Below are 23,535 nucleotides of genomic sequence, written 5' to 3' on the forward strand. Positions count from 1 at the left end.
GTTATCCAGGTCACTTACTTCCAGTGATTTTTTAAAATGTTGTTGAAAAATTATTTCTACAGCTAGGTATTGTGGAGTCTGATGTCAAAAAGAGTATTTCTGTGAAAAAAATGTAATATTAATATATATTTATTTATTAGCCTAATTTCCACCAATGCAACTACTATAAATTACATCTAGTAGACTGTACACAGAAAGAGAATAATTTATATTTAAACACACCCTTTCCTAATACCTAATGTATTTAAAAATATAGAATCCTCCTCCCACCTGTGACTAAGGGGTCAAGGGTCACAGATCCATCATGACCTCCCATGATGTCCCTTTTCTGGCTGTGTTCTCAGGGGATTGCTGGCTGTGTTCTCAGGGGATTGCTGGCAGTCTGGTGGTGCTCCACCATACCCAGGATGCTCTCTGCCATCCCTCTAACGTCGCTGTGGGTGTCAAGGTCAGAGGACAAGGTATTCAGGAGTTCCACTGCCCCATCCTCCTGGAGCATATGGCAGTACTGCACACCTGAAATAAAATAGAATCACACATGACATACAATGCATTTAAAGCGCCTCAATAATATAGACAAACTAGTAAGAGAACACCTCCTCAGGCCACACACATTCTATGTGATCAAAGGACTATGCATGTGCCTACAGCCCAGTATCTTCCAGCTATCTTCTAGTTATTGCAATAGTTCCCTAAATGATACCACGTAAATGATACACACACACACACACACACACACACACACACACACCCTCACCGTTCTGAGTGCAGACGAGACGCATAGCCCAGACAGCCCATAGCTGCACTCCAGCAGGCTGAGAGGTCTGGAGCAGGGAGAAGAACGGCCGGAACGACCTGAGGGAGGGGGGGGGAAAGAAGTAAGGAGGAAGGGAGAGAAAGAGAGATGAACAGAGAGAGAGAGAGATGAACAGAGAGAGATGAACAGAGAGAGAGAGAGATTAACATAGAGAGAGATGAACAGAGAGAGAGCGAGAGGGAGAGCGAGCGAGATGAACAGAGAGAGATGAAGACGCTGATCAGATATATGATATATATGGCATCGCTGAGCAGCTCAGACAGACAGACAGACAGTCTTACCTGTAGGAGACCATCTCACGCTCAGGGAGGGCCCAGGTCAGTATGGCAGCATGCTGTAGATAGTAGAGACAGGTAATTGGAGTAAAGAAAACACTGATATGCACACACACACACACACACACACACACACACACACACACACACACTGTACCATCTGTTCCAGTATAGTTTGACGGAGCCCCTGGTCTAGGGTCCATGCATCCTGTCTGGAGGTGAGGTGGGCCAGGATGCCCCCAGCGAAGTAGCTGACCCCCACCTCCACCTGGGGCCCCTGGAGCAGGGTCACTACGTGCTCCAACAGGTCCTCCTCCATCATGTCTGCCTGCAGCTCCTCCACCTCGGCTATGTTGTTCTGGACCACAGAGAGACCAGGAACCATATTCATCAAGCAACTCAGAGTAGGAGTGCTGAACTAGGAGCAGGTCCCCCTGTCCATATAATCGTATTCATTATGATCTAAAACACTAAACTGATCCTACATCAGCACTCTCACTCTGAAATGCTTTATAAATACTGGCCCTGGGTAGTGTTCAGTAGGAATGAAACAGAAGGAAACGCTCCCAAACAGAGTAAAACAGGGATATACTATCTGATCCTATTACAAATGCTTAAAAATGTTTCGCTGTGGTGTGCCCTAATGAAGCCAGGCGCAGCATGGAGGGAGACAGAAAACCACAGACCATCAACAGATAAATGCTTCCAGTTGTTATGTGCAGGATGTGGTTCTGTCCACAAAGATAAACATGTTCAATTGAATCTGGCCCTTGTTTATGCTTACTGGCTCAAACAAAACAGTTGTTTTGATTACAGAAACATGCATTTTATCTGTGCAATTTTGACTAGAGAACACAACCCCAGGGGTAACACATGTAAATAATATGCACAATGATAATGTAGAAAATCAGAGCACTGACATACACAAACAAACAACAACTGCAACATGTTGAAACAGAAAGACTCACCAGAAGACCTAGAACTTTCTGCTGTATAGAAGACTCAGAGGAGTAGGACTGCAAGGCAAGAGGGAGAGGACAATTCATTGAATGGTTCCACTATTTCAACTATAAATGTGTGTGTGTGTGTAAGAGTGTGTTTCTCCTACCTCCAGCACTTCCTCGTACAGCTCCAGGCCCTGACATTGGATGAAGTGTCGCGATGCAGTGGGTGTCTCATCAGTCAGGTTCCACAGAGCACTCAGGGCAAACTTCAGAGTGGAGTCCACTACTCCCGCCATGGCTTTCTGTTGCACTATACCCAGCAGCTGCTGTTAGAGGGGAGACGGAGAGAGAGAGAGAGAGAGAGAGAGGTGAGGTGGAGAGAGAGGAGTATAAGAGGTGAGGTGAGAGAGAGGAAGAGATAGAGGTGGGGGGAGAGAGAGGAATAGAAAGAGAGAGGGGGGAGAGAGAGAGGTGAAGTGAGGAGGAGGGAGAGGGACAGAGGAAGAGATAGAGGTGAGTGGGAAGAGAGGAATAGAGAGAGGAGGGAGGGGGAGAGAGAGAGGTGAGAAGGAGAGAGGAGGAGAGAGTTGATGGAGAGAGGAAGAGGGGTCAGGTGAAGGGCAGAGAGAGAGATAGAGGTGAGGTGAGGGGAAGAGGGAGATAGAGAGAGGTGAGGGGGAGAGAGAGGTGAGGTGAGGGGGGAGAGAGAGGTTAGGTGAGAGAGAGTTGAGGTGAGGTGAGGTGGGAAGAGGGTGAGATAAGGTGAGGGGGAAGGAAGAGAGATAGAGGTGAGGTGAGGTGAGGGGGAGAGGAAATGGAGGGATACAGATTTCTTACCTTCATAATAAAGATATCAGCCCCCAGCTGTGTGGTCTGCTGTGTGGACAGCTGCAGAGAGACAAACTGTTTCAACAAATGATCGCGGCAACATAAGCCACTGCCAACTGCCCATGGAGTCCCATACATCAACCCTACTCCCAGTCAAACATTCCGGTCCATGCGGGGTTTGGGGTGCACTACTTTGGCCATTGAATGGAGATGTTACTGTTGAGGAAATAATGCATTTAAAGAAGGGTAGGGACGTACTTTGGCCACTAGTATGGAGATGACGGCCACGGCCATCCTCTGCAGGGTCCGGTCCACGTGACCGCTGAGCCAGTTCATCACCAGCTTGGCTGCTTCGAATCTGACAGGGACACAGCAGTGAGATCCTATAACACCTAGAACTGAATCCTAATTTAAGATCTGCACACACAACTCAAGGTTTCGATTAAATTGATTTAGATTGATTTCAATTCACCAGGCTATGGACTGACTGACCTGTCAATTCACCAGGCTATGGGCTGACTGACCTGTCAATTCACCAGGCTATGGGCTGACTGACCTGTCAATTCACCAGGCTATGGACTGACTGACCTGTCAATTCACCAGGCTATGGGCTGACTGACCTGTCAATTCACCAGGCTATGGGCTGACTGACCTGTCAATTCACCAGGCTATGGACTGACTGACCTGTCAATTCACCAGGCTATGGACTGACTGACCTGTCAATTCACCAGGCTATGGGCTGACTGACCTGTCAATTCACCAGGCTATGGACTGACTGACCTGTCAATTCACCAGGCTATGGACTGACTGACCTGTCAATTCACCAGGCTATGGGCTGACTGACCTGTCAATTCACCAGGCTATGGACTGACTGACCTGTCAATTCACCAGTCTATGGACTGACTGACCTGTCAATTCACCAGGCTATGGACTGACTGACCTGTCAATTCACCAGGCTATGGACTGACTGACCTGTCAATTCACCAGGCTATGGACTGACTGACCTGTCAATTCACCAGTCTATGGACTGACTGACCTGTCAATTCACCAGGCTATGGACTGACTGACCTGTCAATTCACCAGGCTATGGAATGACTGACCTGTCAAAAGGGACGTCCTGAAGGATGGTGTCACTGCAGAGCACCAGCAGGCAGTTCTTCTGTAACTGGAAGGGGGGAAGCACAGGCTGTGGTTAGTGGAAGGGGGAAGCACAGGCTGTGGTTAGTGGAAGGGGGAGGCACAGGCTGTGGTTAGTGGAAGGGGGAAGCACAGGCTGTGGTTAGTGGAAGGGGGAGGCACAGGCTGTGGTTAGTGGGTTTATAATAATTATTTATTGTGTCCCTTTCGGGAAATTTGTCTTGCATCTCAAACTCATCAGCACAACATCACCACATATAATGCATAAATACATAAATATACTGAACAAACATATAAACGCAACATTCAACAATTTCAAAGATTTTACTGAGTTACAGTTCATATAAGGAAATCAGTCAATTGAAATAAATAAATTAGGCCCTAATCTATGGATTTCACATGACTGGGCAGGGGTGCAGCCATGGGTGGGCATAGGCCCACCCACTGGGGAGCCAGGCCCAGCCAATCAGAATGCGTTTTCCCCCACAAAAGGGCTTTATTACAGACAGAAATACTAAAACTCACAAGTTGAGAAACGGTTAAAATCACGTATGTTTCTATAACTCTCATCCCCTTGGAATGAGCGCAACCAAAACGAAACTAATCTCCAAAATATCAAAACATGCAGTCAAAATAAATTGTGAGCCAGGGCTACACACTAGCTAAACGCAAAACACAAAACGTATTGACTGCCCACCATTGAAGGACAATCAGCAACCAAGTTGTTCTTACCACGGACATATCCGATCCGATCTCAAGTGGAAACTCCTGCAATATCCGTAGTAACTTTCCTCTCGTGATTTTCCTGAGTGGAATGGCCTCAGGGAAACGAGTGACAGCGCACATAATGGTTAACCACTCTTTGCTTTGGGCAAAGGACCAACACAATCCACCAGAACCCTGCTGAAAGGTTAGTCAAAAGCAGGAATAGGCTGCAAAGGTGCAACTGGCACAGCTTGGATCGGTTTACCCGTGCGCTGGCAAACATAACAGGATTTACAGTAAGACACGCCATCTTGTTTCAGACCAGGCCAGAAGAATTTACGCAAGATACGGTCAAGATACAGTCAAAGCGTAAATGGAACGACAATTTGAAATACACTGGGCCAATCGTCTTGCCCAGAAGTGGCGCGAGAATGCCATTTCCTCATTAGAACACCATCTTTGTCAAAGTAACCCACACGAACTTCATCAAACTCCGCCTCTGGACGTATCTCAGCAAAAAGAGGGGAGAGGGAAACATCTTTCATCTGTTCCGCAATCAACTGCTTCCTAAACATTGACGTATCAACTGTAGGGACCCTCTCTTCCTTCAGTGGTCCTACAAACTTGCTCACCTTTGGGGTTTTCAAAGGAGAGATCAACTCAGGAGGTTTACCAAAATCAGGATCACTCATAAACGTCTCAGACAGATTGACTACGGTGGGATCGTTGATATCCTCCTCAACAATAGACTTGCTCCCGGCGACTTTCTTAGACATAGCAAGTGTAACCGCACATGCTGAGAACACGCTAGGGTACTTTTCTGATAACCCATCAGATTCCTCTACTCTGTTTTTTTTTTTTTTACAAATGACAGGACTTGGCATGACCTTCGCTCCAGCCAAATCGTTTCCCAAAATGAATGACACCCCCTTCACCGGTAGGCGAGTCCTCACCCCAGAAATAACAAACTGGTGGATACGAAAAAACAGTTTTCTGCCAATCTTTATCTTTGGGCACTGTAGAAAAATACTGAAATCTTGCAGTAAGAGGTGACTTCTCTGGATTGCTTTTTGCGTAGGGATAACTACTGGGTGCTTTGTTTGTGGAGGTAGTTTTATGTGTCAACACAAACTCATCTGCAAGGACTGCAGCTTTCACAAGAGTGAGATCCTTGTGCTCATAAACGTAGGTAGCAACCCTTTCATGAAGGCAATTCTTCAACTGCTCGAGAAACATGAGTATCTTTAAATCCTCAAGGTCCTTGACCTCTCGAGATCGTCATCCTCCGACTCCTCAGTATAATACTGTTCCCACTCCTCTTCCCATGGTCGTAGGGACCCAATCTGGAAACCAACCAGGTGCAGTGGTCGGGGCTCTTCTCTCTCGCTCCCCGACCACCCCTTTAGCCCCCACATTTTTTTTATTGGGGCTGCTTCTCGGGCTTCCTCCTCGGCCGGCTTCCGTGTTGCCGTTGCTCCTCTCCTGCCTGGGCTTCCTTCTTCGCCCAGGGTCCTTTTCCCGCAAATATCTCCTCCCATGACCAAATCTTCCCCACCTGTGTCCAGGGTGTTCGGTCCTCCTGGGCACGCTGCTTGGTCCGTGTTTGGTGGGATCTTCTGTCACGTTTGTTTAAGGACGGGTCAGACCAAGGCGCAGCGTGATATGCATACATGTTTATTAAATGCTAAACACACGACAAAACAACAAACCAACGACACGTGAAGTCCAAAGGCTAACACAAAACAAGCCTAAACACGGAACAAGATCCCACAACAAAACAGTGCCAATCGGCTGCCTAAGTATGATCCCCAATCAGAGACAACGAGCGACAGCTGCCTCTGATTGGGAACCACACCGGCCAACATAGATCTATACATACTAGATACACCACATAGAATATACACAACAAAGAATATACACACCCTGACTCAACATATACGAGTCCCCTGAGTCAGGGCGTGACAGTACCCCCCCCACAAAGGTGCGGACTCCGACCGCACAACCTTCACCTAACAGGGTAACCTGTCTAAATGATTACCGCCCTGTAGCACTCATGTCGGTAGCCATGAAGTGCTTTGAAAGGCTGGTCATGGCTCACATCAACACCATCATCACGAAAACCCTAGACCCACTCCAATTCGCATACCACCCCAACAGATCCACAGATGACGCAATCTCAATTGCACTGCACACTGCCCTTTCTCACCTGGACAAAAGGAACACCTATGTGAGAATGCGGTTCATTGACTACAGCTCATCGTTCAACACCATAGGGCCCACAAAGCTCATCACTAAGCTAAGGAGCCTGGGACTAAACACCTCCCTCTGCAACTGGATCCTGGACTTCCTGACAGGCCGCCCCCAGGTGGTAAGGGTAGGCAACAACACATCTGCCACGCTGATCCTCAACACGGGGGCCCCTCAGGCGTGCGTGCTTAGTCCCCCCCTGTACTCCCTGTTCACCCACGACTGCGTGGCCAAGCACGACTCCAACACCATCATTAAGTTTGCTAACGACACAACGGTGGTAGGCCTGATCACCAACAACGATGAGACAGTCTGTAGGGAGGAGGTCAGAGACCTGGCAGTGTGGTGCCAGAACAACAACCTCTCAACGTGAGCAAGACAAAGGAGATGATCGTGGACTACAGGAAAAGGAGGGCCGAACACACCCCCATTCACATTGACAGGGCTGTAGCGGAGTCGGTCGAGAGTTTCAAGTTCCTTGGTGTCCACATCACCAACAAACTATCATGGTCCAAACACACCAAGAAAGTCGTGAAGAGGGCACGACAACGCCTTTTCCCCCTCAGGAGACTGAAAAGATTTGGCAAGGGTCCGCGCAGCGGTCTAAGGCACTGCATCTCAGTGCTTGAGGCGTCACTACAGACCCCCTGGTTCGATTCCAGGCTGTATCTCAACTGGCCGTGATTGGGAGTCCCATAGGGCGGCGCACAATTGGCCCAGCGTCGTCCGGGTTTGGCCGGTGTAGGCCGTCATTGTAAATAAGAATTTGTTCTTAACTGACTTGCCTAGTTAAATAAAGGTAAAATAAAATAAAAAATCCTCAAAAAGTTATACAGCTGCACCATCGAGAGCATCCTGACCAGTTGCATCACCACCTAGCATGGCAACTGCTGGGCATCCGACCGTAAGGCGCTACAGAGGGTAGTGCGTTCAGCCCAGTACATCACTGGGGCCAAGCTTCTTGACATTCAGGACATATATACTAGGCGGTGTCAGAGGAAGGCACAAAAAATTGTCAAAGACTCCAGTCACCCAAGTCATAGACCGTTCTCTCTGCTACCGCATGGCAAGCAGTACCGGAGCTCCAAGTCTAGGTCCAAAATGCTCCTTAACAGCTTCTACCCCCAAGCCATAAGACTGCTGAACAATTAATCAAATGGCCACCCGGACTATTTGCATTGACCCCCCCCCCCCTCCTTTATTTTTACACTGCTGCTACTAGCTGTTTATTGTCTATACATAGTCACATTACCCCTACCTACGTGTACAAATGACCTCTACTAATCTGTACCCCTGCACATTGACTCGGTACAGGTACACCCTGTATATAGCCTCATTATTGTTATTTTATTGTGTTACATTATTTTTTATTTTTTTTTACTTTAGTTTATTTAGTTAACATTTTATTAACTAATCTATTTCTTAAAACTGCATTGTTGGTTAAGGGCTTGTAAGTAAGCATTTCACGGTAAGGTCTACACCTGTTGCATTCGGCATATGTATCAAATACAATTTGATCATCAAAAAGATGCTTCTTCCCTTGCGAACTCAACATGGCTTTGTGATTCTGTCTTTAGTAATTTACAGAACTGTTGTCTGTATGCCTCTGGTACCAACTCGTAAGCCCGAAGGATAGCAGCTTTAACAGTGTCATAATTGTTCCTGTACACAAGAAAGCAAAAAGTTAACTGAACTAAATGACTATCGCCCTGTAGCACTCACCTCTGTCATCATGAAGTGCTTTGAGAAACTAGTCAAGGATCATATCACATCTACCTTACCTGTCACCCTAGACCCACTTCAATTTGCTTACCGCCCCAATAGATCCACAGACGATGCAATCGCCATCACACTGCCCTATCCCATCTGGACAAGAGGAATACCTATGTAAGAATGCTGTTCATTGACTATAGCTCAGCATTCAACACCATAGTACCCTCCAAGCTCATCATTAAGCTCGAGGCCCTGGGTCTGAACCCCGCCCTGTGCAACTCGGTCCTGGACTTCCTGACGGGCCGCCCCCAGGTGGTGAAGGTAGGAAACAACATCTCCACTTCGCTGATCCTCAACACTGGGGCCCCACAAGGGTGCGTGCTCAGCCCCCTCCTGTACTCCCTGTTCACCCATGACTGCGTGGCCAAGCACGCCTCCAACTCAACCATCATGTTTGCAGACAACACAACAGTAGTAGGCTAGCCCGGTGAAGCACGAGGCTAGCTAACTCACTACCTGGACCAATAAAGCTAGCTAGCTAGCTAGCGGGTAGCTACTGGTAACTATTAGCAACTGTGGATAGTTGTTTCCAATGTTATTTCACGCTTAAGAGTACCTGTAATTATGCCAGCTAGCTACCTACCATTCAGCTGTTTTTCTAACCTCATTATCTGAAGCATTAACGTTAGGTAGTTAGTAGCTACTGTATTCGAAATGTAGCTACCTGGATAGCTAATTAAACAATAGCTGGAACGACCTAGCTTTAATATTTAGAGACGCGTTCTCTCCGTTGGGAAAGACGCGAACTGGCTGAATCGATTCAGTGGCTAGCTTTGCACTTAACTGGCTAACAGTAGCTACTAAGGGTAAGTTATAACCTACATTTATTTTTGTTTTGTTTTTACATACTGGTAACCAGAGTCGTTCAAGGGAATTCGGGACATGGGTGACTAGTTAATGTTAGCTTGGCTCTCTGTGTGTTCGTGCCGTGGGAGGAGGGGTTAGCTCGTTGGCAGAGAGCAATGGCTAGCTTGTATGCTAACTATTCTAGCTAACTAACTGGCTGAATAAGTTGACGACGTACTCACTCAAACTGTCAAAACTAACCCAAAACTTTACACAACGTTAGACACGGACACAAATGATCTGCTTGGCGTGTTAACACACTGGTGGTTTGTTGTAACCGAGTATTGGTGCTAAACCGTGTTATTGGAGGCTGGCATGCTAGTTGGCTTTGGCGTCATAGGATTCGGTGCCCTGGACGGTTTTCACGGAAGAATACTGTACCAAGTTGCTAGCTGAATAAACTAAGTTAGTCTATTCCTAGAAACATTGAACCGCTGTAGTTTACAACAATTATAATTTATAAAGTGGAAGTTTGGAGAGTTATATTTGAGTGTTTCAGTGAAACGTAAGTGAGGGAGGCCCCGCTCTCTTGCTTTCCCAGATGTTTAGTTAATTTCATTCCGATCTCCTTTGCATTATTGTAGCCTTTTTCTGTAGCCTGTCAGCTATGTGTCTGTCTATCCCTGTTCTCTCCTCTCTGCACAGGCCATACAAACACTTCACACCACGTGGCTGTTGCCACTCTAATCTGGTGGTCCCTGCGCGCACGACCCACGTGGAGTTCCAGGTCTCTGGCAGCCTCTGGAACTGCCGTTCTACGGCCAACAAGGCAGAGTTCATCTCAGCCTATGCTACCCTCCAGTCCCTCGACTTCTTGGCGCTGAAAGAAACATGGATTACCACAGAAAACACTGCTACTCTTACTGCTCTTTCCTCGTCTAACCATGTGTTCTCGCATACCCCGAGAGCATCTGGTCAGCGCGGCGGTGGCACAGAAATCCTCATCTCTCCCAAGTGGACATTCTCTCTTTTTCCCCTGACCCATCTGTCTATCTCCTCATTTGAATTCCATGCTGTCACAGTCACTTGCCCATTCAAGCTTAACATCCTTGTCATTTATCGCCCTCCAGGTTCCCTTGGAGAGTTCATCAATGAGCTTGACAAGTTCCTTTCCTGAGGATGGCTCACCCCTCACAGTTCTGGGTGACTTTAACCTCCCTACGTCTGCCTTTGACTCATTTCTCTCTGCCTCCTTCTTTCCACTCCTTTCCTCTTTTGACCTCACCCTCTCACCGCACCCCCCTACTCACAAGGCAGGCAATACGCTTGACCTCATCTTTACTAGATGCTGTTCTTCTACTAATCTCACTGCAACTACCCTCCATGTCTCCGACCACTACTTTGTATCCTTTTCTCTCTCGCTCTCCTCCAACACTACTCACTCTGCCCCTACTCAGATGGTAATGTGCCGTCACAACCTTCGCTCTCTCTCTCCCGCTACTCTCTCCTCTTCCATCCTATCATCTCTTCCCTCTGCTAAATCCTTCTCCCTCCGATCTCCTGATTCTGCTTCCTCAACCCTCCTCTCCTCCCTTTCTGCATCTTTTGACTCTCTATATCCCCTATCCTCCTGGCCGGCTCGGTCCTCCCCTCCTGCTCCGTGGCTTGACGACTCATTGCGAGCTCATAGAAGAGGGCTCCGGGCAGCCGAGCGGAAATGGAGGAAAACTAGACTCCCTGCGGACCTGTCATCTTTTCACTCCCTCCTCTCTACATTCTCTTCCTCTGTTTCCGCTGCTAAAGCCACTTTCTACCACTCTAAATTTCAAGCCTCTGCCTCTAACCCTAGGAAGCTCTATGCCACCTTCTCCTCCCTGCTGAATCCTCCTCCCCCTCCCTCCTCCCTCTCTGTGGATGACTTCGTCAACCATTTTGAAAAGAAGGTTGACGACATCCGATCCTCATTTATTAAGTAAAATGACACCGCTGGTCCTGCTCACACTGCCCTACCCTACGCTTTGACTTATTTTCCCCCTCTCTCTCCAGATGAAATCTTGTGACTTGTGACGGCCGGCCGCCCAACAACCTGCCCGCTTGACCCTATCCCCTCCTCTCTTCTCCAGACCATTTCCGTAGACCTTCTCCCTTACCTCACCTCGCTCATCAACTCATCCTTGACCGCTGGCCATGTCCCTTCCGTCTTCAAGAGAACAAGAGTTGCACCCCTCCTCAAAAAACCTACACTCGATCCCTCCGATGTCAACAACTACAGACCAGTATCCCTTCTTTCTTTTCTCTCCAAAACTCTTGAGCGTGCCGTCTCTAGCCAACTCTCCTGCTATCTCTCTCAGAATGACCTTCTTGATCCAAACCAGTCAGGTTTCAAGACTGGTCATTCAACTGAGACTGCTCTTCTCTGTGTCACGGAGGCTCTCCGCACTGCTAAAGCTAACTCTCTCTCCTCTGCTCTTATCCTTCTAGACCTATCCACTGCCTTTGATACTGTGAACCATCAGATCCTCCTCTCCACCCTCTCCGAGTTCGGCATCTCCAGCGCTGCTCACTCTTGGATTGCGTCCTACCTGACAGGTCGCTCCTACCAGGTGGCGTGGCGAGAATCTGTCTCCGCACCACGTGCTCTCACCACTGGTGTCCCCCAGGGCTCAGTTATAGGCCCTCTCCTATTCTCTCTATACACCAAGTAACTTGGCTCTGTCATATCCTCACATGGTCTCTCCTATCATTGCTACGCAGACGACACACAATTAATTTTCTCCTTTCCCCCTTCTGATAACCAGGTGGCGAATCGCATCTCTGCATGTCTGGCAGACATATCAGTGTGGATGTCGGATCACCACCACAAGCTGAACCTCGGCAAGACGGAGCTGCTCTTCCTCCCGGGGAAGGACTGCCCGCTCCATGATCTCGCCATCACGGTTGACAACTCCATTGTGTCCTCCTCCCAGAGTGCAAAGAACCTTAGCGTGACCCTGGACAACACCCTGTCGTTCTCCGCTAACATCAAAGCGGTGACCCGATCCTGCAGGTTCATGCTCTACAACATTCGCAGAGTACGACCCTACCTTACACAGAAAGCGGCACAGGTCCTAATCCAGGCACTTGTCATCTCCCGTCTGGATTACTGTAACTCACTGTTGGCTGGGCTCCCTGCCTGTGCCATTAAACCCCTACAACTTATCCAGAAGGCCGCAGCCCGTCTGGTGTTCGACCTTCCCAAGTTCTCTCATGTCACCCCGCTCCTCCGCATACTCCACTGGCTTCCAGTTGAGGCTAGCATCTACTACAAGACCATGGTGCTTGCCTACGGAGCTGTGAGGGGAACGGCACCTCCTTACCTTCAGGCTCTGATCAGATCCTACACCCAAACGAGGGCACTACGTTCATCCACCTCTGGCCTGCTAGCTCCCCTACCTCTACGGAAGCACAGTTCCCGCTCAGTCCAGTCAAAGCTATTTGCTGCTCTGGCACCCCAATGGTGGAACAAGCTCCCCCACGACGCCAGGACAGCGGAGTCACTGACCACCTTCCGGAGACACTTGAAACCCTACCTCTTTAAGGAATACCTGGAATAGTATAAAGTAATCCTTCTACCCCCCCTCCCCCATAAAAAAAAAAAAAGTGGTTGTCCCACTGGCAATCATAAGTTGAATGCACCAATTTGTAAGTCGCTCTGGATAAGAGCGTCTGCTAAATGATGTAAATGTAAATGTAAAATGACGAGACCGCCTACAGGGAGGAGGTAAGGGCTCTGGGAGTGTGGTGCCAGGAAAATAACCTCTCACTCAACATCAACAAAACAAAGGAGATGATCGTGGACTTCAAGAAACAGCAGAGGGTGCACCCCCCTATCCACATCGACGGGACCGCAGTCGAGAAGGTGGAAAGCTTCAAGTTCCGACCAAGATCAAACTCTGTTGAGGGTGAAGGATTGCCTGACTGGATTTGGAGTGCTTCCAAATCTATCTCTCTTTGTCACGCTGCCAGCTCCATCTGTTTTAATCGAATGGCATGTGCACGTTGTTCTTGTTCTAGTCTGGCTGCACGTTCTCGTTCTTGTTCTTGTTGCTTAGCTGCACGCTCATTTTGTCTTTCCCTGTGCTCCAACTCTAATTTCTGTTGTTCAAGCTCAAATCTTTGTTGCTCCAACTTTGCCTTTAGTTCTAACTCCCTTAGTATGCACGTCTACGGGATGTACTCTACTACCTTTTTCATCAGCCTTTCTCTCCGAGAGGATTTCCTCCTCCACCAAAGCTACTTTTGGACTGTCAGATTCACCTTTGTACATTTATCTAACATCTCCCTTGTAGGGTTTTCCACAAATGCTTCCAACTTAAAGTCCATGGCTTTATTTTTATTTTACAAGCCTGTGTGTTTATGCAACTATCAAAATGATTCCACCTATCTTATAACTCCTCTGGGTGGATGTCAGTGACAGAAACTCTACCACAAAAGTGTATTTTGGACACTCAAATATCTGGGCACAGCAGAGCTTTAGAGTAAGTGACTAGAGCGAGTCCCATTTTGTTACGTTCCCCAACTAGAAAACCAAATAATGTCGCTCAAACAGAAGGGGGAACTAACAAAGAGTCATTGACAACAACCAAAACTAAACAGGTAGGGTTTTAGGAGGAGTTCTAAAATACACTCATGGGGGTGTCCACTGAAAGTTGACTACTGTAGCAACAACAACTGGAACCTAAAAGACACCCACCATGAGTGCCCACAAAATCTTCCCACTAAGAGGCAAACAATTGAAAAACCCACACCAAACTTAAAGACAGGAAGCAAACAGGAAGCAAACAAAATCAGATAAAGGATTTGTTTGTCTAGAAATCTAAATAGGGCGAGCCAACTAAAGGTGTCAACCCTCAGCATCTATCAAGACAACTGGAGAACTGGGCTAGCCACTCTTAAATTGGATCTGGGACAGCACAGGTGAAACACCTTCCCACTATTGAGATTCAACCAGCACAGGTATAACACATACTGACACCAATCGGTGCGCCCTACATGCTAACTTGCTATACGTTCTAAAAGTCCAACCTCAAAACATAAATGGAAAAACCAAAACCTGTAACTCATTGAGCAGAGTTATTTGTTTAATTGTCTGATACTGGTGGGGACTAATTATTTCTGGGCTCTGGCAGTTTTCTGTACATAAAATCTGTATCGTGGCCTGATGGTAAGAGCTGGTAGGCTACTCCTGGTTGAGTGGGTGTGTGAGCTCGGTGGCAATCCTTACTGCCGTCCCGTACACAGTAGAATATTACATTATATTGTATTTGGCTTAGATTTTTTTATGGGTACAGGAGAGAGAGTAGCCTACTCTGTGTGATGATGCGGCTTGGCACTGGCCTAGCACAGCGTCAACAACATTCAGTTCATAAAATGGTTCCCCCCATTCTCCCGCCAATGTATTCTTTTGGATTGTCAACCCTGTTCTACCCGTTACCAAAATTATGCCCAAACATTTGTGTTTTATGCTGTAAGATTACCCCAGTATTTGTTATTTATTAGTATCAGTTATTATTTTTCAAAGTCATTTTCTAATGGTTGGAGATATGCACAGCTTCATTCACGTTGCTGTGTTTGGTTGATTTCAGCGTCATGTGTAAGCCTAAAGGTTCTCAGAGATGGTTTAGAATGTTTTTAATTGTATCTGTCCCTTAAAGAGATTCTCCTGTACTTTTAAAATACTTTTTAGCCAGTAGTTCTGAAAGTAGCGCTCACGAGCCAAAAGTGGTCCCTGAAAATGGTGTACTACGTCACATATGTGCAGATATGTGCACCACGTCATTGCTCTCTACCTCTCGCTCTGCTGTGTGTGCATCGTGCTAGCTGTCACTCAAATGGAGAGAGGCTGAAGCTCATCGGCTGGAACTCGATTTTGCTAGGGGGCTGGCCTTGAGGTAATAAGGTAATTCTGCTCATAGATTATGCATGTATGAACTACACCTTGACACATAAAGCCCAAAGTGGGAGGTTTAAAAAAGACTTACTAGTCGCCAAAGTTCCGGAGCATGTCTTTAACAATTATATACCATACATTATCATTATTTTGATTGTTTTTCTTTAGATCCAATCAGGGTCACATAGGCTACTAGTAACCTACCCTTTTCATTATAAACGTGCGAAACACAGTATTGTCCGTAACGTTATTTTCCATAACGCTCTCAAATTAATTAAGAAGGAATGTGGACATAACTTGTAGCGACATAAAAAGCAAAGAGGGTTAATTAGGGGGCCGTCGTAACCCAGAGTTCCTGACCGACCTTGGCTCCTGCGCCTTAAGCGACACGAACCCGGGAAGACTGATCCAAGGGCATACCCACTGGTACCAATGGACAGACGACGCCGGGAATCGGGGACCATCATCACCCAGATAGTTGCTGACCACCTTGGCTCTTGCCCCATGTGAGACTAGCCAGGGTAGTCTGGTTGAATTACCAACGCAAGACCACAGCACCAAGAGCGCTAACCCGCTTGGACACTCAAATAATGTCAATTATACTGAACAAAAATATAAACGCAACATGCAACAATTTCAAAGATTTTACTGAGTTACAGTTCATATAAGGAAATCAGTCAATTGAAATACGTTTCTTAGGCCCTAATCTATGGATTTCACATGACTGGGAATACAGATATGCATCTGTTGGTCACAGATACCTTAAAAAAAAAAGTAGGGGCGTGGATCAGAAAACCAGTCAGTATCTTTTGTGACCACCATTTGCCTCATGCAGTGTGACACATCTCCTTTGCATAGAGTTGATCAGGCTGTTGATTGTGGCCTGTGGAATGTTGTCCGATTCCTCTTCAATGACTGTGCGAAGTTGCTGGATATCGTCGGGAACTGGAACACGCTGTCGTACACATCGATCCAGAGCATCCCAAACATGCTCAATGGGTGACATCTTTTGAGTATGCAGGCCATGGGAGAACTGGGACATTTTCAGCTTCCAGGAATTGTGTACAGATCCTTGCAACGTGGGGCCGTGCATTATCATGCTGAAACATGAGGTGATGGCGGCGGATGAATTGCACGACAATGGGCTTCAGGATCTCGTCACGGTATCTCTGTGCATTCAAATTGCCATCAATAAAATGTAATTGTGTTCATTGTCCATAGCTTATGCCTGTCCATACCATAACCCCACCATGGGGTACTCTGTTCACAACGTTGACATCAGCAAAACTTGAGACATCTGTGGCTTTGTGTTGTGTGACAAAACTGCACATTTTAGAGAGGCCTTTTATTGTTCCCAGCACAAGGTGCACCTGTATAATGATCATGCTGTTTAATCATCTTCTTGATATGCCACACTTGTCAGCTGGATGGATTATCTTGGCAAGGGAGAAATGTTCACTAACAGGGATGTAAACAAATGCGTGTTTTATTTTTGGGAGAAATAAGCTTTTTGTGTGTATGGAATATTTCTAGGATCTTTTATTTCATGAAACATGGGACCAACACTTTACATGTTGAGTTTATATTTTTGTTTAGTATATACAAATATATGTAATAATTGGCCACCGGACTGGCTCTGCGGCTGTGGACTCTTATCGACTTAACAATTATGTTTTAACCGGCGTGACGAAAACTAGAGGTCAAATCTAGAGGTCAAGTGTAGGCCTACAGACTACCGTCTCTTTCAGAACATAGTAGTTAACGGCTACTAATTTGGTTTATGAAACTTTAGTTTACATGGTCCCCTAATTATTATGTATTTTGCAGCCATTGAAAGTAATTTATTACTCACTTTAAAAAATTTAATCGCCAGCTCATTGTTACAACTCTTTGCCGCGCTTCCAACGTGCACTTCCTGGTCCTAGGGGGAGGCGACCCGCCGGATTGGGTTCTCATTCATTTCCAGTTTGGGGGCGCCAATTTTGGTGCAGGGGTTTCTCCCTGTTTGTTATTTTGATAATATAAACGTTAGAGCTCTATAGGACTATTATTTTGAGTTGAGACATTGTATGTACATTTTGATAAATTGTTTTGTTCTTTCATATCAGCGAGAAATTATTTTCAAAAACGTTAAATTCCTACACACCTTTATAGGGTTTTTGTTAGGGTTCCTACACGGCCATATTTCCATGTTACAGCGCTTGGTTACGGTAAACAGACGGAAGACAGAGTGGACTACCTGTGCTAATTAGCTATCTGTGTCTCCAAACACCTGTGTGTAAACACAAACATTTTGTCACTGAAAAAAACAGTTGGTTGCAACTGTGTTAAAACCGGTTAAAACTGTGTACAGTAAGTTTATATTTAGCATTTGTGAAATTATTTTGATGTGATATGAAAGTAGAGGGCGTAATGTTTCTAGAACCGTACAGCAATTGAGAATTAATTCACGTTGAAATTTAGTATTTGGCTGTTTTGACTGCCAGAGCCAATTCGCCTTTAAACAGAACATGGAAGGTACTTGGACTATAAGGAGTAACATTAGGCTTCTTATAGTCCATTATTGGGCTAGTATGACACAATCCGGGTAGGAGGGATACCAACTAGTAATTTATGCCAGTCTGTTTCAGACCTTCAGGGCTATGAGAAGGGGGTAGACTGCTGATAGTTACCTGCTGGCTAATAGCTGTAGCCTACTATAAGAGACAGTTTTATATTCTAGATTTTCACCTAGTCTCTTTTTTCTGGATCCATTTGTATGTTAAAGTCGACTGCTAGATACTGAACACCTTGCTGTAAATAAAATATCCGACTTAATTTGAAAGACTGTTGTCCAGAGCCTTCCTGCCATCTCCCTTGGCCGTGAGACACATTACTTTTTCACGCTCTGTACGAAAGTACACTACATATACAAAAGTATGTGGACACCCCTTCAAATTAGTGGATTTGGCTATTTCAGCCACACCAGTTGCTGACAGGTGTATAAAATCGAGCAAACAGCCATGCAATCTCCACAACAAACATTGGCAGTAGAATGGCTTTACTAAGTGCTGTTATTGTGAAGTGGAAACGTCTAGGAGCAACAAAGGCTCAGCCGCAAAGTGGTAGGCCACACAAGCTCACAGAACAGGACCGCCGAGTGCTGAAGCGCGCAGCACGTAAAAATCACCTGTCCTCAGTTGCAACACTCACTACCGAGTCCTAAGCTGTCTCTAGAAGCAACGTCAGCACAAGAACTGTTCGCCGGGTCCTTCCTGAAATGGGTTTCCATGGAAGAGCAGCCGCACACAAGCCTAAGATCACCATGCGCAATGCCAAGCGTCGGCTGGAGTGGTGTAAAGCTCGCCACCATTGGACTCTGGAGCAGTGGAAACGAGATCTCTGGAGTGATGAATCACGCTTCACCATCTGGCAGTCCGACGGACAAAACTGGGTTTGGCGGATGCCAGGAGAACGCTACCTGCCCCAATGCATAGAGCCAACTGTAAAGTTTGGTGGAGGAGGAATAATGGTCTGGGGCTGTTTTTCATGGTTCGGGCTAGGCCCCTTAGTTCCAGTGAAGGGAAATCTTAATGCTACAGCATACAGTGACATTCTAGACGATTCTGTGCTTCCAACTTTGTGGCAACAGTTTGGGGAAGGCCCTTTCCTGTTTCAGCATGACAATGCCCGTGCACAAAGCGAGGTCCATACAGAAATGGTTTGTGGAGATCAGTGTGGAAGAACTTGACTGGCCTGCACATAGCCCTGACCTCAACCCCATTGAACACCTTTGGGATGAATTGGAACGCTGACTGCGAGCCAGGCCTAATCGCCCAACATCAGTAATCACTAATGCTCTTGTGGCTGAATGGAAGCAAGTCCCCAAAGCAATGTTCCAACATCTAGTGGAAAGCCTTCCCAGAAGAGTGGAGGCTGTTAAAGCAGCAAAGGGGGGCCAACTCCATATTAATGCCCAAGATTTTAGAATGAGATGTTTGACGAGCAGGTGTCCACATACTTTTGGTAATGTAGCGCATGTTAAACGTGTGTGTCTGTGTATGGGCCCGTACCTGTTGGTGGCTGGGGAAGCTTCTCATGGCTTCCAGTACTTGATGTACGACTGCGCTGAGCAGGGGGTGGGGCATGCCCACAGCCATGTCCTGATTGGTCAGGTTGAAGACGCAGGCTGAGGCCACCAGCTGGACAGGGAGAGACTCTGAGTGGTTCTGCATCCCTCCCAACACCAGCTACAGGAAGGCGAGAAGGGTACCTACATATTGACTTCATAACACATTCATGACCCATACATAACACATGTATAAGCAGTACATAAGCTTTTTGTGTAAATGCTTATGTCAACAACCACAATTTCAGATGGAGACATTTCAGATGCAGACATATTCCGACCGCTACCTTCAGGATGTCTGGTCTGGTCTGGTCGTACATGTCGTTAGTCAGCTGGTAGAGATGGACCAGGGCCTCGCGTGTGAAACACTCTCTCTCTCTGTACCTCCTCAGAGACTCACAGATCTGCTTCTCATTGGCCTCGCCGGTCACCTGGAAGACAAACACAAGAAGATTATTCGTCACTCACTTATTCCTCATTCCTCTGCACATATCTGATAGGACTGGATAGGTCATAGGTGTAAGCAGTATGGCGGAAACTACTGCTTACACCTTCACAGCTGTCTCAGATCCACCAAAGCAAGTAAATGACAGCAGGAAGTAGGAGGCATTTTTTGTAATGAACAATAAAATTCCCCCGAGCGGTCACCTCACCTTTAAGTTGTCCTTCCCAGACAGAACGTCACAGGAGCCAGCCCCAGTAGCCAGCAGCCCCAGGAACACCAGCCCACTCCTCCCCTCCACGAAGGCCGTGACCGCCCCTTCAGTCACCTTCTTCCTTCCAGACACATCCAGAGACACAAGTGCTGGGAGAACCCCAGAACCCCCCTCCAGAAGCAGCCTCACCGCTTCATCCCCCTCCCCCCATTCGTCATCCTCTGCGGAGGGCGGTGCAGAGGCGAAGCGGTCGTCAGAGAGGTCCAGGTGCCTGAGAGCGTGGAGCTGGCTAAGGATGGAGATCACCCTGGCAGGGGACATGTCCAGCTGCCTCAGCCCGTGGGCAGTCAGGGATCTCAGGGTAAACCGGCAACCCAGCAGGGCACTCAGCTCCATGACGGGGGTGCTGGAGATGTCCAGGCCCTCTAGCTGTGGGAGAGTACAGATGTCCTCCAGGAGGGGGTCTGTGAGGTCCGTGTTAGCCAGGTTGAGTATCTTCAGGCCCTGCAGAGAGCTGAAGCCCACCTGCCCTTCCTCCACCTCCATGGACTTCCAGCCCATCTGGAGCCTGCTCAGTGTGAGCCTCTGCAGGCTGGCTCTGCACTCCGGGTTGGAGGCCAGGCCTGAGAGGATGTGGGCCCCAGTGAGGCCCCCAGGGACCCGGGAAGCATCCAGCTCCTGCAACCGGTGAGGGCAGAGGGCCAGACGGAAGGCCTCTGCAGAGAGGGGAGAGGAGCGGATACAAGCTCTGCGCAGACGGAGTTGTTCACAGCTGCGGAAGATACCGACTGTTCTGTCGTTTAGCGTGCCTAGGGGATAAAAAAATAAGAAGTGAAAACGTGAGGTAAGGCTGAAATGTGGACCTAAAATCAACCTATTGAATACAAATTCCCTTTATTAAACCCATAGGTTTGTTAACCAGTACATTTATTTAATTCCATTTGTGTGTGTTTTGTTGGTGAACATTCTCTGGCGCCCTCCCTACTCACCCTGGGTAGCCATCTTGTGCAGTAGCTGATCAGCCATTTCCTGTGGGAGCAGTGGGGCCCAGCTGAGCCTCAGGGAGCCATCTGGTTGCGTGCTGCAGAGGGAGTCCAGGCTGAGACACACCTGGGCCAGACACAGCTCAGACAGGGCCACGGGACAGGACTCCTCAGCCTGCAGTCAAACACACAGCTGGCTTTGGTTCTGTAGTGCATGACATTGCACCTGATGCAACCACATTTGATATGAATGGGTACTTGGTATGTTTAATTTCCATACAGCAGTGATAAATGGATGATAAATGATTATGCTTTTAGGTACCTTAATCTGTCACTCTGTTTAAAGTGTTTTGTAAGCTAAATAGTTTTCTTCAGAATAAACCTTTTACTCGATCAATATTAGATGACACAAACATTTGTAAATACTTTATATACACTACCGTTCAAAAGTTTGGGGTCACTTAGAAATATCCTTGTTTTCGAAAGAAAAGCACATTTTTTGTCCATTAAAATAACATCAAATTGATCAGAAATACAGTGTAGACATTGTTAATGTTGTAAATGGCTATTGTAGCTGGAAATTGCTGATTTTTTATGGAATATCTACATAGGCGTACAGAGGCCCATTATCAGCAACCATCAGTCCTGTGTTCCAATGACACGTTGTGTTTGCTAATCCAAGTTTATCATTTGTAAAGGCTAATTGATCATTAGAAAACCCTTTTGCAATTATGTTAGCACAGCTGAAAACTGTTGTGCTGATTAAAGAAGCAAATATATATATATATATATATATATATATATATATATATATATATATATATATATATATAAAATTTACAAGTACTTAGTTATGGCTCTTTCTCAAGGCGAAACAACGAGAGTACATTCAGAGCCACTGACACTGTGAGTGACATACAGTTGGATATGCGATTACGACATGGCTTGTTTCTAAATTTACCCACAGAGTAATGGCGCATTAGTTAGTCCTTTTAAATCACCCTCTAATCCTACAGAACTCTTGACCAAGGTGAACAAAAGCAAGGCGCTTGCTATTTTACTATTTGACAGAGACAGCAAGGCAATACGAAAATGATCTGGGAAGGGGGTAGCCTAATAACTCACTCACCATTTTTTTGTTTTTTAAATACAAATATTTCCCATCACTTTGCAATATCATATGACTTTCAGAAGAAGCATTGTGGTTCAAATTGCAAGACTATCTTCTGTCGTGGATATGCACATGTTTATTCCTTTCTTTTTTTGTCTGTTGACGTTGGTAAAATCAAGTTACAAAGTACAGTATCTACTGCTAGTCAAATTACTGTTGAATGTTGATACAGCGACAGCAGTTGATCCCATAGAAATAGTTGATCCACGAGCTGTCGTACTGTAATACCGTTTTGTAATTGGTCAGCAGAAGTCAAACGTCATCCAATGGCAACTTCTCTTCAAAGCAGGTGCGATTCCCTTATAATGTTCTGTGATACATCATGATAGATGAAATGGCATTTGATTTGCATTCTATAATGAAATGCACACTAATTTAGTCCTTGACATTTTAGTACAATTAACTCAGTTTTTAGCTGTCTTTGAACATTTTTGAAGAAGGGTAAGTAACTAGTTTTGCCACAAGGAGGGGCCACTGGCCTCTGGGAAAATATTACCGGTAGGGTAATGTTGATTCCCCTTCATGACTTTGCTAAGAGATGCTCAGTTGCTCCCAATACAAAACTTCAAGAACTATCTCTTTGTTGAAGATTTTAAATGAACAATATTGCATCTAGAAATACTCTCCCACAGCTTTTTTTTGTGTTGGGTTTAGAATATTATATCATATAATTTAGATTGAAGGGTTCCAATGTGGTTGGATGAATATGTGCACTGGGTGGAGATGTCAGTTTACCATAATATCACTTCCTCCTAAACCCTTTGGTGCTGTTCCCTTTTCTTTCAGCTCCAGCAGCAGCAGTAGCCTAACCCCTAATTCAACACATTAGCTCATGAGTTTTCCTCTCCAGGCCAGGGCTGGCCCATAAGGCCCTCAATGTTGTTTTTCAGACTTAACTAGGCCATAAAATCAGCTGAGCTCTGAGCAGGAGGGCAGTATTGGGTCTATTACCAGGGGAATTGGCAAAAAGAGAGAAAAAAACTATGTATCTATCTAGAATCATCTACAAATGCATGCCATGCTTTGGCTGATGAGGGAGCAAACACAATACCTCTGTTTAAGGACATAGGGACTGTGGAAAGCTCTTGCTGACAGCTGATATCCTCTGAAGGACAGCTAATAGATGTCTAATAGACTAAATACCTGCTAAACTGCAGCCGAAACATGGCTTTAAGA

General features: G+C 46.4%; 1 protein-coding gene across 1 annotated transcript; it reads right to left on the minus strand.

Annotated features, from left to right (window-relative positions):
- Window positions 1-113: 113 nt before the first annotated feature.
- LOC121535577 (protein zyg-11 homolog) lies at window positions 114-22,562 on the minus strand. Its single transcript, XM_041842782.2, has 14 exons — window positions 22,318-22,562; window positions 21,195-21,363; window positions 20,203-21,014; window positions 19,837-19,980; window positions 19,494-19,670; window positions 3,965-4,029; window positions 3,123-3,222; window positions 2,874-2,924; window positions 2,201-2,362; window positions 2,061-2,108; window positions 1,250-1,450; window positions 1,099-1,151; window positions 758-855; window positions 114-516 (listed from the first exon to the last, which is right to left on the minus strand). The coding sequence occupies exons 1-14, from the start codon at window positions 22,366-22,368 to the stop codon at window positions 341-343; spliced, it is 2,307 nt and encodes a 768-aa protein (XP_041698716.1). The 5' UTR covers window positions 22,369-22,562; the 3' UTR covers window positions 114-340.
- Window positions 22,563-23,535: the final 973 nt, after the last annotated feature.

Source organism: Coregonus clupeaformis, chromosome 21 (genome assembly GCF_020615455.1).
Source record: "Coregonus clupeaformis isolate EN_2021a chromosome 21, ASM2061545v1, whole genome shotgun sequence".
NCBI lineage: Eukaryota > Metazoa > Chordata > Actinopteri > Salmoniformes > Salmonidae > Coregonus > Coregonus clupeaformis.

What these genes read in the sequence shown, in the direction of transcription:
- LOC121535577 (XM_041842782.2), bottom strand. Translation starts at nt 22,368, where the DNA reads ATGATATTGCAAAGTGATGGGAAATATTTGTATTTAAAAAACAAAAAA. An exon ending in CTGGGAAGGACAACTTAAAG is followed by an intron (nt 19,981 to 20,202) that starts GTGAGGTGACCG and finishes TTTGTCTTCCAG; the next exon opens with GTGACCGGCGAGGCCAATGA. An exon ending in TGTACGAGGAAGTGCTGGAG is followed by an intron (nt 2,109 to 2,200) that starts GTAGGAGAAACA and finishes CTTGCCTTGCAG; the next exon opens with TCCTACTCCTCTGAGTCTTC.